We start from the raw sequence: 15,338 nt of genomic DNA on the forward strand, positions 1-15,338 counted from the left end.
GACACTGTAAGAAAAATCTCTCCATCCTTTTAAGTTTTTTTTTTTTTAAGACCACCTCAACTAAGATTTTCAAATCACTGTGAAACAAAAAAATTAACCAACTTACCCACAACAGTGAAAAAGGCCCTGGTTGATCCTTCTACGACATCATTCGTCAAATTCAAATCTACCTCCCTGGAGACTTTGGTGCCTGGAAAGAAAAAATATCAATAAAACAAATAATGTTTGGCTTTCTTTCATAAACAATAGCAGGTTTATGGAACAAACATATTAGGAAATATATTCCATTATTTATATTTATTTTATAAGTTGCTTGTTTGAAGAGATGAACTTGAGGTTTTGATCTAGTTTAGAATAACAATACATTTAGAAAATGGTATATAAATCTGAAAGTTAGAGATGGCTTCTATTCTCTATCAGTTTAGTGCCTGAACTACTTATGTATGAAAAATAAAAGTTAAAACTACTGATTGTGACATATGGAACATTACACATGAAAGGTAAAACTTGGAGAGTCTTGCTAGGCATTAAAATAAAATCATCAGGAAATCCCCTGGCAGTCCAGCGGTTAGGACCCAGTGCTTTTACTGCTGGGACTCGATTTGATCCCTGGCTGGGGACTAAGATCCTGCAAGATGTGCAGTGTGGCAAAAAAAAAAAAAATTATGTTAATAAGAAATTAAAAAAAATCAGATCATCATCAACCACATAAAGCAATATTCATGAGGCCCGTAAAACTGGCTATTGAAGGGCAGTGATTTTCTATTGTTGTTTCATCCCAGGAGTACAGAAGCAAAGATTACATTATGGACTGTTTACATTATGTGCTGTTTGGGCATAATCTTGGCTTCCCACTGCCCAAAATTGTGCAACACTCACCTGCAAGATGAGCTCCACCCACCCCACCCTTGCAAAAATTCACAAGATGAAAGAAGTAGGCTGAGACAGATTGATGTCATAGATGGACAACAAAAAATAACCTCATAAATATCCTTTATGTTTGCTAAAATTATACAATGAAGACTGGGCCTGAAATAAAATAATCCTCCATTGGATATTCAGAATAAAGTCACTGAGGTCCTCAGTATAGCAATAAAGTAGAAGAAAAGGAAATAAATAGACCTGTGGACAAATTTCCTTTAGGATTAGTTTGACCATGTAGAATATCCTACAGCACTTGGGAATCTGCTCAATATTACATGGCAGCCTGGATGGGATGGGAATTTTGGGGAGAATGGATACATGTATGTGTATGGCTGAGTCTCTTCGCTGTTCGCCCGAAACTATCACAATGTTGTTGATTGGCCATCAGTTCAGTTCAGTCATTCAGTCCTGTCTGACTCTTTGCGACCCCATGAATCGCAGCACGCCAGGCCTCCCTGCACATCATCAACTCCCGGAATTCACCCAAACGCATGTGAATTGAGTCAGTGACTCCATCCAGCCATCTCATCCTCTGTCGTCCACTTCTCCTCCTGCCTCCAATCCCTCCCAGCATCAGGGTCTTTTCCAATGAGTCAAGTCTTCGCATGAGGTGGCCAAAGTACTGGAGTTTCAGTCTCAGCATCAGTCCTTCCAATGAACACCCAGGACTGGTCTCCTTCAGGATGGACTGGTTGGATCTCCTTGCAGTCCAAGGGACTCTCAAGAGTTTTCTCCAACATCACAGTTCAAAAGCATCAATTCTTCAGTGCTCAGCTTTCTTCACAGTCCAACTCTCACATCCATACATGACCACTGGAAAAACCACAGCCTTGACTAGATGGACCTTTGTTGGCAAAGTAATATTTCTGCTTTTTAATATGCTGTCTAGATTGGTCATAATTTTCATTCCAAGGAGTAAGCGTCTTTTAATTGCATGGCTGCAATCACCATCTGCAGTGATTTTGGAGTGCCGAAAAATAAAGTCTGATACTATTTCTACTGTTTCCCCATCTATTTCCCATGAAGTGATGGGACCAAATGTCATGATCATAGTTTTCTGAATGTTGAGCTTTAAGCCAACTTTTTCAGTCTCCTCTTTCACTTTCATCAAGAGGCTTTTTAGTTCCTCTTCACTTTCTGCCATAAGGGTGGTGTCATCTGCATATCTGAGGTTATTGATATTTCTCCCAGAAATCTTGATTCCAGCTTGTGTTTCTCCAGTCAAGTGTTTCTCATGATGTACTCTGCATAGAAGTTAAATAAGTAGGGTGGCAATATACAGCCTTGATGTACTCCTTTTCCTCTTTGGAACCAGTCTGTTGTTCCATGTCCAGTTCTAACTGTTGCTTCCTGACCTGCATACAGATTTCTCAAGAGGCAGGTTAGGTGGTCTGATATTCCCATCTCTTTCAGAATTTTCCACAGTTTATTGTGCTCCACACAGTCAAAGGCTTTGGCATAGTCAAGAAAGCAGAAATAGATGTTTTTCTGGAACTCTCTTGCTTTTTCGATGATCCAGTGGATGTTGGCAATTTGATCTCTGGTTCCTCTGCCTTTTCAAAAACCAGCTTTAACATCAGGAAGTTCACCGTTCACATATAACTGAAGCCTAGCTTGGAGAATTTTGAGCATTACTTTACTAGCATGTAAGATGAGTGCAATTGTGCAGTAGTTTTTTTTTTTTTTTAATTTTAATTTTTTATTTTTTTTAAATTTTAAAATCTTTAATTCTTACATGCGTTCCCAAACATGAACCCCCCTCCCACTTCCCTCCCCACAACATCTCTCTGGGTCATCCCCATGCACCAGCCCCAAGCAAGCTGCACCCTATGTCAGACATGGACTGGCGATTCAATTCTTACATGACAGTATACATGTTAGAATTCCCATTCTCCCAAATCATCCTACCCTCTCCCTCTCCCTCTGAGTCCAAAAGTCCGGTATACACATCTGTGTCTTTTTTCCTGTCTTGCATACAGGGTCGTCATTGCCATCTTCCTAAATTCCATATATATGTGTTAGTATACTGTATTGGTGTTTTTCTTTCTGGCTTACTTCACTCTGTATAATTGGCTCCAGTTTCACCCATCTCATCAGAACTGATTCAAATGAATTCTTTTTAATGGCTGAGTAATACTCCATTGTGTATATGTACCACAGCTTTCTTATCCATTCATCTGCTGATGGACATCTAGGTTGTTTCCATGTCCTGGCTATTGTAAACAGTGCTGCGATGAACACTGGGGTACATGTGTCTCTTTCAATTCTGGTTTCCTCGGTGTGTATGCCCAGAAGTGGGATTGCTGGGTCATAAGGTAGTTCTATTTGCAATTTTTTAAGGAATCTCCACACTGTTCTCCATAGTGGCTGTACTAGTTTGCATTCCCACCAACAGTGTAGGAGGGTTCCCTTTTCTCCACACCCTCTCCAGCATTTATTGCTTGCAGATTTTTGGATCGCAGCCATTCTGACTGGTGTGAAGTGGTACCTCATTGTGGTTTTGATTTGCATTTCTCTAATAATGAGTGATGTTGAGCATCTTTTCATGTGTTTGTTAGCCATCCGTATGTCTTCTTTGGAGAAATGTCTACTTAGTTCTTTGGCCCATTTTTTGATTGGGTCATTTATTTTTCTGGAATTGAGCTGCAGAAGTTGCTTGTATATTTTTGAGATTAGTTGTTTGTCAGTTATTTCAGTTGCTATTATTTTCTCCCATTCAGAAGGCTGTCTTTTCACCTTGCTTATATTTTCCTTTGTTGTACAGAAGCTTTTAATTTTAATTAGATCCCATTTGTTTATTTTTGCTTTTATTTCCAGAATTCTGGGAGGTGGATCATAGAGGATCCTGCTGTGATTTATGTCTGAGAGTGTTTTGCCTATGTTCTCCTCTAGGAGTTTTATAGTTTCTGATCTTACATTTAGATCTTTAATCCATTTTGAGTTTATTTTTGTGTACGGTGATAGAAAGTGATCTAGTTTCATTCTTTTACAAGTGGTTGACCAGTTTTCCCAGCACCACTTGTTAAAGAGATTGTCTTTACTCCATTGTATATTCTTGCCTCCTTTGTCAAAGATAAGGTGTCCATATGTGTGTGGATTGATCTCTGGGCTTTCTATTTTGTTCCATTGATCTATATGTCTGTCTTTGTGCCAGTACCATACTGTCTTGATGACTGTGGCTTTGTAGTAGAGCCTGAAGTCAGGCAAGTTGATTCCTCCAGTTCCATTCTTCTTTCTCAAGATTGCTTTGGCTATTCGAGGTTTTTTTGTATTTCCATACAAATCTTGAAATTATTTGTTCTAGTTCTGTGAAAAATGTGGCTGGTAGCTTGATAGGGGTTGCATTGAATTTGTAAATTGCTTTGGGTAGTATACTCATTTTCACTATATTGATTCTTCCGATCCATGAACATGGTATATTTCTCCATCTATTAGTGTCCTCTTTGATTTCTTTCATCAGTGTTTTATAGTTTTCTATATATAGGTCTTTAGTTTCTTTAGGTAGATATATTCCTAAGTATTTTATTCTTTTCGTTGCAATGGTGAATGGAATTGTTTCCTTAATTTCTTTTTCTACTTTCTCATTATTCGTGTATAGGAATGCAAGGGATTTCTGTGTGTTGATTTTATATCCTGCAACTTTACTATATTCATTGATTAGCTCTAGTAATTTTCTGGTGGAGTCTTTAGGGTTTTCCATGTAGAGGATCATGTCATCTGCAAACAGTGAGAGTTTTACTTCTTCTTTTCCAATTTGGATTCCTTTTATTTCTTTTTCTGCTCTGATTGCTGTGGCCAAAACTTCCAGAACTATGTTGAATAGTAGCGGTGAAAGTGGACACCCTTGTCTTGTTCCTGACTTTGGGGGAAATGCTTTCAATTTTTCACCATTGAGGATAATGTTTGCTGTGGGTTTGTCATATATAGCTTTTATTATGTTGAGGTATGTTCCTTCTATTCCTGCTTTCTGGAGAGTTTTTATCATAAATGGATGTTGAATTTTGTCAAAGGCCTTCTCTGCATCTATTGAGATAATCATATGGTTTTTATTTTTCAATTTGTTAATGTGGTGAATTACATTGATTGATGTGCGGATATTGAAGAATCCTTGCATCCCTGGGATAAAGCCCACTTGGTCATGGTGTATGATCTTTTTAATGTGTTGTTGGATTCTGATTGCTAGAATTTTGTTGAGGATTTTTGCATCTATGTTCATCAGTGATATTGGCCTGTAGTTTTCCTTTTTTGTGACATCTTTGTCAGGTTTTGGTATTAGGGTGATGGTGGCCTCATAGAATGAGTTTGGAAGTTTACCTTCCTCTGCAATTTTCTGGAAGAGTTTGAGGAGGATAGGTGTTAGCTCTTCTCGAAATTTTTGGTAGAATTCAGCTGCAAAGCCGTCTGGACCTGGGCTTTTGTTTGCTGGAAGATTTCTGATTACCATTTCAAATTCTGTGCTTGTGATGGGTCTGTTAAGATTTTCTATTTCTTCCTGGTTCAGTTTTGGAAAATTGTACTTTTCTAAGAATTTGTCCATTTCTTCCACGTTGTCCATTTTATTGGCATACAACTGCTGATAGTAGTCTCTTATGATCCTTTGTATTTCTGTGTTGTCTGTTGTGATCTCTCCATTTTCATTTCTAATTTTATTGATTTGATTTTTCTCTCTTTGCTTCTTGATGAGTCTGGCTAATGGTTTGTCAATTTTATTTATCCTTTCAAAGAACCAGCTTTTGGCTTTGTTGATTTTTGCTATGGTCTCTTTTGTTTCTTTTGCATTTATTTCTGCCCTAATTTTTAAGATTTCTTTCCTTCTACTAACTCTGGGGTTCTCCAACTCTTCCTTTTCTAGTTGCTTTAGTTGCAGAGTTAGGTTATTTATTTGACTTTTTTCTTGTTTCTTGAGGTATGCCTGTATTGCTATGAACTTTCCTCTTAGCACTGCTTTTATAGTGTCCCACAGGTTTTGGGTTGTTGTGTTTTCATTTTCATTAGTTTCTATGCATATTTTAATTTCTTTTTTGATTTCTTCTGTGATTTGTTGGTTATTCAGAAGTGTGTTGTTCAACCTCCATATGTTGGAATTTTTAATAGTTTTTCTCCTGTAATTGAGATCTAATCTTAATGCATTATGGTCAGAAAAGATGCTTGGAATGATTTCGATTTTTTTGAATTTATCAAGTTTAGATTTATGGCCCAGGATGTGATCTATCCTGGAGAAGGTTCCATGAGCACTTGAAAAAAAAGTGAAATTCATTGTTTTGGGGTGAAATGTCCTATAGATATCAATTAGGTCTAACTGATCTAATGTATCATTTAAAGTTTGCGTTTCTTTGTTAATTTTCTGTTTAGTTGATCTGTCCATAGGTGTGAGTGGGGTATTAAAGTCTCCCACTATTATTGTGTTATTGTTGATTTCCCCTTTCATACTTGTTAGCATTTGTCTTACATATTGCAGGGCTCCTATATTGGGGGCATATATATTTATAATTGTTATATCTTCTTCTTGGATTGTTCCTTTGATCATTATGTAGTGGCCTTCTTTGTCTCTTTTCACAGCCTTTGTTTTAAAGTCTATTTTATCGGATATGAGTATTGCCACTCCTGCTTTCTTTTGGTCTCTATTTGCATGGTATATCTTTTTCCAGCCCTTCACTTTCAGTCTGTATGTGTCCCTTGTTTTGAGGTGGGTCTCTTGTAAGCAGCATATAGAGGGGTCTTGTTTTTGTATCCATTCGGCCAGTCTTTGTCTTTTGGTTGGGGCGTTCAACCCATTTACGTTTAAGGTAATTATTGATAAGTGTGATCCCGTTACCATTTACTTTATTGTTTTGGGTTCGAGTTTATACACCCTTTTTGTGTTTCCTGTCTAGAGAATATCCTTTAGAATTTGTTGGAGAGCTGGTTTGGTGGTGCTGAATTCTCTCAGCTTTTGCTTGTCTGTAAAGCTTTTTATTTCTCCTTCGTATTTGAATGAGATCCTTGCTGGGTACAGTATTCTGGGCTGTAGGTTATTGTCTTTCATCACTTTAAGTATGTCTTGCCATTCCCTCCTGGCCTGAAGAGTTTCTATTGAAAGATCAGCTGTTATCCTAATGGGAATCCCCTTGTGTGTTATTTGTTGTTTTTCCCTTGCTGCTTTTAATATTTGTTCTTTGTGTTTGATCTTTGTTAATTTGATTAATATGTGTCTTGGGGTGTTTCGCCTTGGGTTTATCCTATTTGGAACTCTCTGCGTTTCTTGGACTTGGGTGATTATTTCCTTCCCCATTTTAGGGAAGTTTTCAACTATTATCTCCTCAAGGATTTTCTCATGATCTTTCTTTCTGTCTTCTTCTTCTGGGACTCCTATAATTCGAATGTTGGAGCGTTTCATATTGTCCTGGAGGTCTCTGAGATTGTCCTCATTTCTTTTAATTCGTTGTTCTTGTTTCCTCTCTGATTCATTTATTTCTACCATTCTATCTTCTATTTCACTAATCCTATCTTCTGCCTCCGTTATTCTACTAATTGTTGCCTCCAGAGTGTTTCTGATCTCATTTATTGCATTATTCATTATATTTTGACTCTTTTTTATTTCTTCTAGATCCTTGTTAAACCTTTCTTGCATCTTCTCAATCCCTGTCTCTAGGCTATTTATCTGTGATTCCATTTTGATTTCAAGATTTTGGATCATTTTCACTATCAATATTCGGAATTCCTTCTCCGGTAGATTCCCTACTTCTTCCACTTTTGTTTGGTTTGGTGGGCAACTCTCCTGTTCCTTTACCTGCTGTGTATTCCTCTGTCTCTTCATCTTGGTTATATTGCTGCGTTTGGGGTGGCCTTTTTATATTCTGGGAATTTGTGGAGTTCTCTTTATTATGGAGCTTCCTCACTTTGGGTGGGGTTCTATCAGTGGCTTGTCAAGGTTTCCTGGTTAGGGAGGCTTGTGTTGGAGTTTTGGTGGGTGGAGCTGGGTTTCTTCTCTCTGGAGTGCAATGGAGTGACCCGTAATGGGTTACGAGACATCAAAGGTTTTGGGATAATTTTGAGCTGCCTGTATATTGAAGCTCAGGGGAGTGTTCCTGTGTTGCTGGAGAATTTGCATGGTATGTCTTGTTTTGGAATTTGTTGGCCCTTGGGTGGAACTTGGTTTCGGTGTAGGTATGATGGCATTAGATGGGCTCCTATTGCTTAATGTTCCCTGAATTCAAGAGTTCTCTAATGTTTTCAGGCTTTGGATTTAAGCTTCCTGCTTCTGGTTTTCAGTTTTATTTTTACAGTAGCCTCTAGACTTCTCCATCTATACAGCACCGATGATAAAACATCTAGGTTAAAGATGAAAAGTTTCTCCACATTGAGGGACACTCAGAGAGGTTCACTGAGTTATAAGGAGAAGAGAAGATGGAGGGGGTAGTTAGAGGTAACTGGAATGAGATGCGGTGAGATCAAAAGAGAAGAGAGCAAGCTAGCCAGTAGTCACTTCCTTATGTGCGCTCTATAGCCTGGACCGCTCAGAGGTATTTACAGAGTTATACGGGGAAGAGGAGAGGGAGGAAGTAGACAGAGGTGACCAGGAGGATCAGAGAGAGGAATGAGTAGGAGCGAGACAAATCCTGCCAGTAACCTGTTCCTTAGGTGTTCTCCACCGTCTGGAACACACAGAGATTCACAGAGTTGGATAGAGGAGAGATGGGGGAGAAAAGAGACAGAGGCCACCTGGTGGAGAAAAAGGAGAGTCCAGAGGAGGAGAGAGTGGTCAAGCCAGTAATCTCGCTCTCAGGTAAACTGGGATAGTGAAGTTTGGGTTTTTAAATGTACAAAATTGATCACAAAAACCTAAGAGCAAAGATTAAAAATCTGTTTTTGAAGACAATGATCTGCTTTTCTGGTTGCCTGATGTCCTCTGCCAGCCTACAGAAGTTGTTTTGTGAAGTTTGCTCGGCGTTGAAATGTTCTTTTGAGGAATTCGTGAGGGAGAAAGTGGTCTTCCCGTCCTATTCCTCCGCCATCTTTCCCTCCCCCCTCAATTGTGCAGTAGTTTGAACATTCTTTGGCATTGACTTTCTTTGGAATTAGAATGAAAACTGAACTTTTCCAGTTGTGTGGCCATTGCTGAGTTGTCCAAATGTGCTGGCATATTGAGTGCAGCACTTTCACAGCATCATCTTTCAGGATTTGAAATAGCTCAACTGGAATTCCATCACCTCTACTAGCTTTGTTCGTAGTGATGCTTTCTAAGGCCCACTTGCCTTCATATTCCAGGATGTCTGGCTCTAGATGAGTGATCACGCCATCGTGATTATCCAGGTCATGAAGAACTTTTTTGTACAGTTCTTCTGTGTATTCTTGCCACCTCTTCTTAATATCTTCTGCATCTGTTAGGTCCAGACCATTTCTGTCCTTTATCGAGCCCATCTTTGCATGAAATGTTCCCTTGGTATGTCTAATTTTCTTGAAGAAGTCTCTAGTCTTTCCCATTCTGTTCTTTTCCTCTATTTCTTTGCATTGATCGCTGAAGAAGACTTTCTTATCTCTTCTTGCTATTCTTTGGAACTCTGCTCAGATGCTGATATCTTTCCTTTTTCCTTTGCTTTTTGCTTCTCTTCTCTTCACAGCCATTTGTAAGGCCTCCCCAGACAGCCATTTTGCTTTTTTGCATTTCTTTTCCATGGGGATGGTCTTGATCCCTGTCTCCTGTACGATGTCACGAACCTCAGTCCATAGTTCATCAGGCACTCTATCTATCAGATCTAGGCCCTTAAATCTATTTCTCACTTTTACTGTATAATCATAAGGGATTTGATTTAGGTCATACCTGAATGGTCTAGCGATTTTCCCTACTTTCTTCAATTTGAGTCTGAATTTGGTAATAAGGAGTTCATGATCTGAGCCACAGTCAGCTCCTGGTCTTGTTTTTGTTGACTGTATAGAGCTTCTCCATCTTTGGCTGCAAAGAATATAATTAATCTGATTTCAGTGTTGACCATCTGGTGATGTCCATGTGTAGAGTCTTCTCTTGTGTTGTTGGAAGAGGGTGTTTGCTATGACCAGTGCATTTTCTTGGCAAAACTGTATTAGTCTTTGCCCTGCTTCATTCTGCATTCCAAGGCCAAATTTGCCTGTTACTCCAGGTGTTTCTTGACTTCCTACTTTAGCATTCCAGTCCCCTATAATGAAAAGGACATCTTTTTTGGGTGTTAGTTCTAAAAGGTCTTGTAGGTCTTCATAGAACTGTTCAACTTCAGCTTCTTCACCATTACTGTTTGGGGCATAGGCTTGGATTACCATGATATTGAATGGTTTGCCTTGGAGACGAACAGAGATCATTCTGTCATTTTTGAGATTGCATCCAAGTACTGCATTTTGGACTCTTTTGTTGACCATGATGGCTACTCCATTTCTTCTGAGGGATTCCTGCCCACAGTAGTAGATGTAATGGTCATCTGAGTTAAATTCACCCATTCCAGTCCATTTTAGTTCGCTGATTCCTAGAATGTCGATGTTCACTCTTGCCATCTCTTGTTTGACCACTTCCAATTTGCCTTGATTCATGGACCTGACATTCCAGGTTCCTATGCAATATTGCTCTTTACAGCATCAGACCTTGCTTCTATCACCAGTCACATCCACAGCTGGGTATTGTTTTTGCTTTGGCTCCATCCCTTCATTCTTTCTGAAGTTATTTCTCCACTGATCTCCAGTGGCATATTGGGCACCTACTGACCTGGGGAGTTCCTCTTTCAGTATCCTATCTTTTTGCCTTTTCATACTGTTCATGGGGTTCTCAATGCAAGAATACTGAAATGGCTTGCCATTCCCTTCTCCAGTGGACCACATTCTGTCATTGACTATACTATCACAAAATTGGCTATACCCCAATACAAAATAAAAATGTTAAAAAAGAAAAGATCCTCTTACCTTGTGTATAGATAAGGAAACTTTGAGTCATCTCTCTTTCAATACCTTCAGGCTATCAAGGAGTAAAGTAAACAGAAAGAAGCAGAAAGTCAGGCGTCTGGGTCATCTTTCCACACAGAAAAAGCAACCAGGGGTCAGCTCACATCGGCATGGCTGGCCAATGGTTTGTGCTGGAGAAGATCCATTCATTGTCCCCTTCTGTTTATATCTGCAAGTCACTGTATGTTACCAACACCCACTCTGGCTCTGTGTTCCCATAGTTCTTTGAGGGACAGAGATAACTTCAGTGTCTTAGTGGAACATACTCAGTTTCCCTGGCACTGTCCAGCTTCTCCAGTAGACGAACAAAAGTGTTTTGCAAAGTAAGAACATGCCAAAAGGTGAGGTGAGAGGATGCCATTGACAAGCAGTGATTCTTTTAGAGGATGATGAGGGCTGCACAGGCATGTGTTTGTCTCTTGGATTTGAGAGTCAGTTAAAGGAAGGGAGGGAAGAGGATCAGGTGTCTAGGAAGCATCCTGAGTCAGGAGCAAGCAAAAAATCTAAGCCTGTTTCATGAGTTACATTTTTCTATCCTGGGTTAATTGTTAATTAAAGAATGGATGAATTTTATTGCCATTTTAATTTATTGAAAATGGCATATCTTGTGTCAATAATTAGAGTGAAAATGTTAGTTGCTCAGTCATGTCCGACTGTTTGTCAACAGCAATTATGGTCAATTAAGTCTCTTCACAGAGAATGTCCTTTATTATTTAACCTATTGCATGCATGCTAAGTCACTTCTCAAGTCCATCTCTTGTGACCCTATGGACTGTAGCCCACCAGGCTCCTCTGTCATTGGGATTCTTCAGGCAAGAACACTGGAGTGGGTTGCCATTTCCTCCTCCAGCAGATCTTCTCCTCAGGGATGGAACCTGAGTCTTTTAATGTCTCCTGCATTGGCAGGTGGGTTCTTTACCATTAGCACCACCTGGGAAGCCCATGATACTCTCTATTTTGTATGTGGAAGGGCTTGATAGTTTTGCATGTACTTACCTGTACCAACAGACTTTTGATCACAGTATCTTTCCAATTCAGGTTCTGCCTCTCAGGTGCTTCATTTGGGCAAGCACTATTTTGCTTGGACTCAGCAACTACAGTGATATTCACTTTACCTGAAAAACATTCTCAAATATAAATTACATTGGCCACTGGCCCCTTCTGTGAAGGGAAATGATTAAAAGTCTATAAATCACTTCTTGAATCAGACAAACTGAATCTTATCATCATATTTATGCTTGGACCAAAATAACTCATTCTTTCTCCTGCCTGGAGATAATATGATGTCCTTTTCTATCTTTTTCAAGATTCCCTACATGAAGTAATTGATTCACTTAAATAACTAGAACTTAAGAACATTTATGGAAAAAAGAGAATATTTTGCAAAACCAACTGAGCAAATTCCTTGATCTGGATTGCTTTTAAAGTTGATGTGTGGCAAAACCAATACAATATTGTAAAGTAAAAAAATAAAAATAAAAAAAATTAAAAAAAGTTTACATATGACAATATAGGGGCATAAAGTCAGAAAACTAGGCCTTCTAACTTTTTTCGAGATTGAACAAACCAAAACAGTAAACTATGACATAGTGGAAAGGGCATTGAATTTAAATCAAATGTTGGCAGGGGATCTATTGTTTTTAACTCCTGTGGCTTAGACGGTAAAGCGTCTGTCTACAATGCGGGAGACCTGGGTTCGATCCCTGGGTTGGGAAGATGCCCTGGAGAAGGAAATGGGCAATCCACTCCAGTACTATTGCCTGGAAAATCCCATGGACAGAGGAGCCTGGTAGGCTACAGTCCATGGGGTTGCAAAGAGTCTGACACGACTGAGTGACTTCACTTTTCTTTCCTTTCCTTACATCATACGTGCGTGCATGCTAAGTCAGTTAATTTGTGTCCACCTCTTTGCGACCGCCATGGGCTGTGTAGCCCACCAGACTCCTCTCTCCATGGAATTTTCCAGGCAAGAATACTAGAGTGGATTGCCATTTCCTTCTTCAGAGATTTTCCTGACCCAGTTATAGAACTTACCTCTCTTATGTCTCCTGTATTGGCAAGTGGATTCGTTATCACTAGCAGCACCAAGGAAGCCCTATCTGGGAAGCCATCTGGGGAGTCACTGAGAAGTAATATAATAGGTCATAATTAAAATGGATCTCCAATTTTCCTGTGAAAATTAGAGAAATAAAAAATATAATATTTTGGTTTCATATTATCTGTATGCCTATAGTGAAGTAGCTCAATCATGTCCGACTCTTTGCGATCCCATGGACTGTAGCCTACCAGCTCCTCTGTCCATGGGATTTTCCAGGCAAGAGTACTGGAATGGGTTGCCATTATATACCTATGCATAACCAATACACTGTTCATATTTTTTGTTAGTATGTTTTGTTTCTTTTTTAAGATAGATTTTTGACACTTCACTCTTAGAACTGTGTCCTCCTCTTAAAGCCTTAAAACCATACAAGTCAGTACAGTATTCTATCTCAGTTGCCTGTGGAAGATTTTTGAAGACCTTGTATAGCTAGAGAAATTGAGAAACTTAAAATCTAATAGGAAAACTAGTCTTATGCAGACCTATGTCAGGTGAACTAAAGTGAGCTCATAAATTACTCTTTATTGCTAAAGGAATATAATAAGTATCAGTTCAGTTCAGTTCAGTCGCTCAGTCGTGTCCGACTCTTTGCGACCCCATGAATTGAAGTACGCCAGGCCTTCCTGTCCATCACCAACTCCTGGAGTTCACTCAGACTCACGTCCATCGAGTCAGTGATGCCATCCAGCCATCTCATCCTCTGTTGTCCCCTTCTTCTCCTGCCCCCAATCCCACCCAGCATCAAAGTCTTTTCCAATGAGTCAACTCTTCGCATGAGGTGGCCAAAGTACTGGAGTTTCAGCTTTAGCATCATTCCTTCCGAAGAAATCCCAGGGTTGATCTCCGTCTACTACAGCTATAATTCTTGTTTACTAGATTCTTTTTAACTTTTCCCTTCCCTTGTATTTTTAATAAGATATTGTCAAATTTAGTTTTCTATGTTGCAGATAATCTGTGCATTGAGACTATACTCTTCTCCATGTTTAATTCCCGTCTGAGTGTTCAGTGTTTTGGGTGTCTCATAACGCATCTAGTAGATTTACAAATCCTGGCAATCATTGAGATTGAGGAGCAATTTTTGTTTAGGTAACATGAGTTCCTGATGGCAAGTGAAGAAGCAAATGAGAAGTGAAGAAACTGAGCAGCATTAATGAAAATATGGTCTTCACTTGGGTTATGATACATGGACTTGATGGGTAATGCTAATTAGCCTTTGCATTGTATTTCAATCACATTCTGCTTTTAAACAAAGGAAGGATGGGTTTGCTCCACATAAGCATTAGCAAAACCAGAAATTAGATTATAAAAACAAGATTTTAATTGAGACCCTAAAAAAATGAGAACTTTCAGAACCAGAAATTTCAAATGTGAGGGAGAAAGTTATCTTTGTATAGAGGATTTAAGGGAAACAGCCGCTGCTGCTGCTGCTGCTAAGTCGCTTCAGTTGTGTCTGACTCTGTGCGATCTCATAGATGGCAGCCCACCAGGCTCTGCCGTCCCTGGGATTCTCCAGGCAAGAACACTGGAGTGGGTTGCCATGTCCTTCTCTAATGCATGAAAGTGAAAAGTGAAAGTGAAGTCGCTCAGTTGTGTCCAACTCTTAGTGACCCCATGGACTGCAGCCTACCAGGCTTCTCAGTCCATGGGATTTTCCAGGCAAGAGTACTGGAGTGGGGTGCCATTGCCTTCTCCGAGGCAATAAAAATAAACTGGTTTTTCAGGAGAGGTTGGCATAGACACATAGTTACTTACCCAGCTTCTTAGGAGTAACAGTCCAGACGTACGTCTTTTTCTCTGAAGCTTGGATAATCTCACTGCTGTTGTCTTTAGGGGTACTGATATCTGCCTCAAAATCCTGAGATGCTTCTAGTTGAGTGAAAATCTAAAATAACAGTCATGCAGTGAGAGTGACACTCTAAATATTTTGCTGACACTATTCCTCCTCCAATCTTGAGAAAATTCTCCTTGTTTTATGTCATCAAAAATAAATGATACAAATGACTCCTTTCATAAGATAAATCTGGCATAACACATACTATAAAATGACTTTCTTAGAGCAGTATTTAAGTCACTGCTGTGAATTAAAGCAAATTTTTGTTTGCTTTTCAAAGTTTTTTTTTTTTTTGGTGTGGACCATTTTGTAAAAGTCTTTATCGAATTTGTTACAATATTGCTTCTGTTTTATGATTTTTTTGTCCATGAAACATGTGGGATCTTCTCTCCCTGACCAGGAATTGAACCCTCATCTCCTGCATTGGAAGGCAAAACCTCAACCACTGGACTGCCAGGGAAACCCTAGCAACTGTTTTTGTTTGAGGAAAAATCTTATGACTCTATAGTACCATTTTGTATTTGAGAATAAAAAGAATATGGC

General features: G+C 39.2%; 1 protein-coding gene across 1 annotated transcript in view; it reads right to left on the reverse strand.

The window, feature by feature from the left end:
- The window catches only part of LOC102175008 (ovostatin homolog 2), a 59,258-nt gene that overhangs the window by 13,368 nt on the left and 30,552 nt on the right, over window positions 1-15,338 (reverse strand). Inside the window, 4 exon segments of the mRNA XM_018049117.1 lie at window positions 107-190; window positions 10,828-10,879; window positions 11,863-11,981; window positions 14,717-14,846. Coding sequence (XP_017904606.1) covers window positions 107-190; window positions 10,828-10,879; window positions 11,863-11,981; window positions 14,717-14,846 — 385 coding nt within the window.

Source organism: Capra hircus, chromosome 5 (genome assembly GCF_001704415.2).
Source record: "Capra hircus breed San Clemente chromosome 5, ASM170441v1, whole genome shotgun sequence".
NCBI classification, from domain to species: domain Eukaryota; kingdom Metazoa; phylum Chordata; class Mammalia; order Artiodactyla; family Bovidae; genus Capra; species Capra hircus.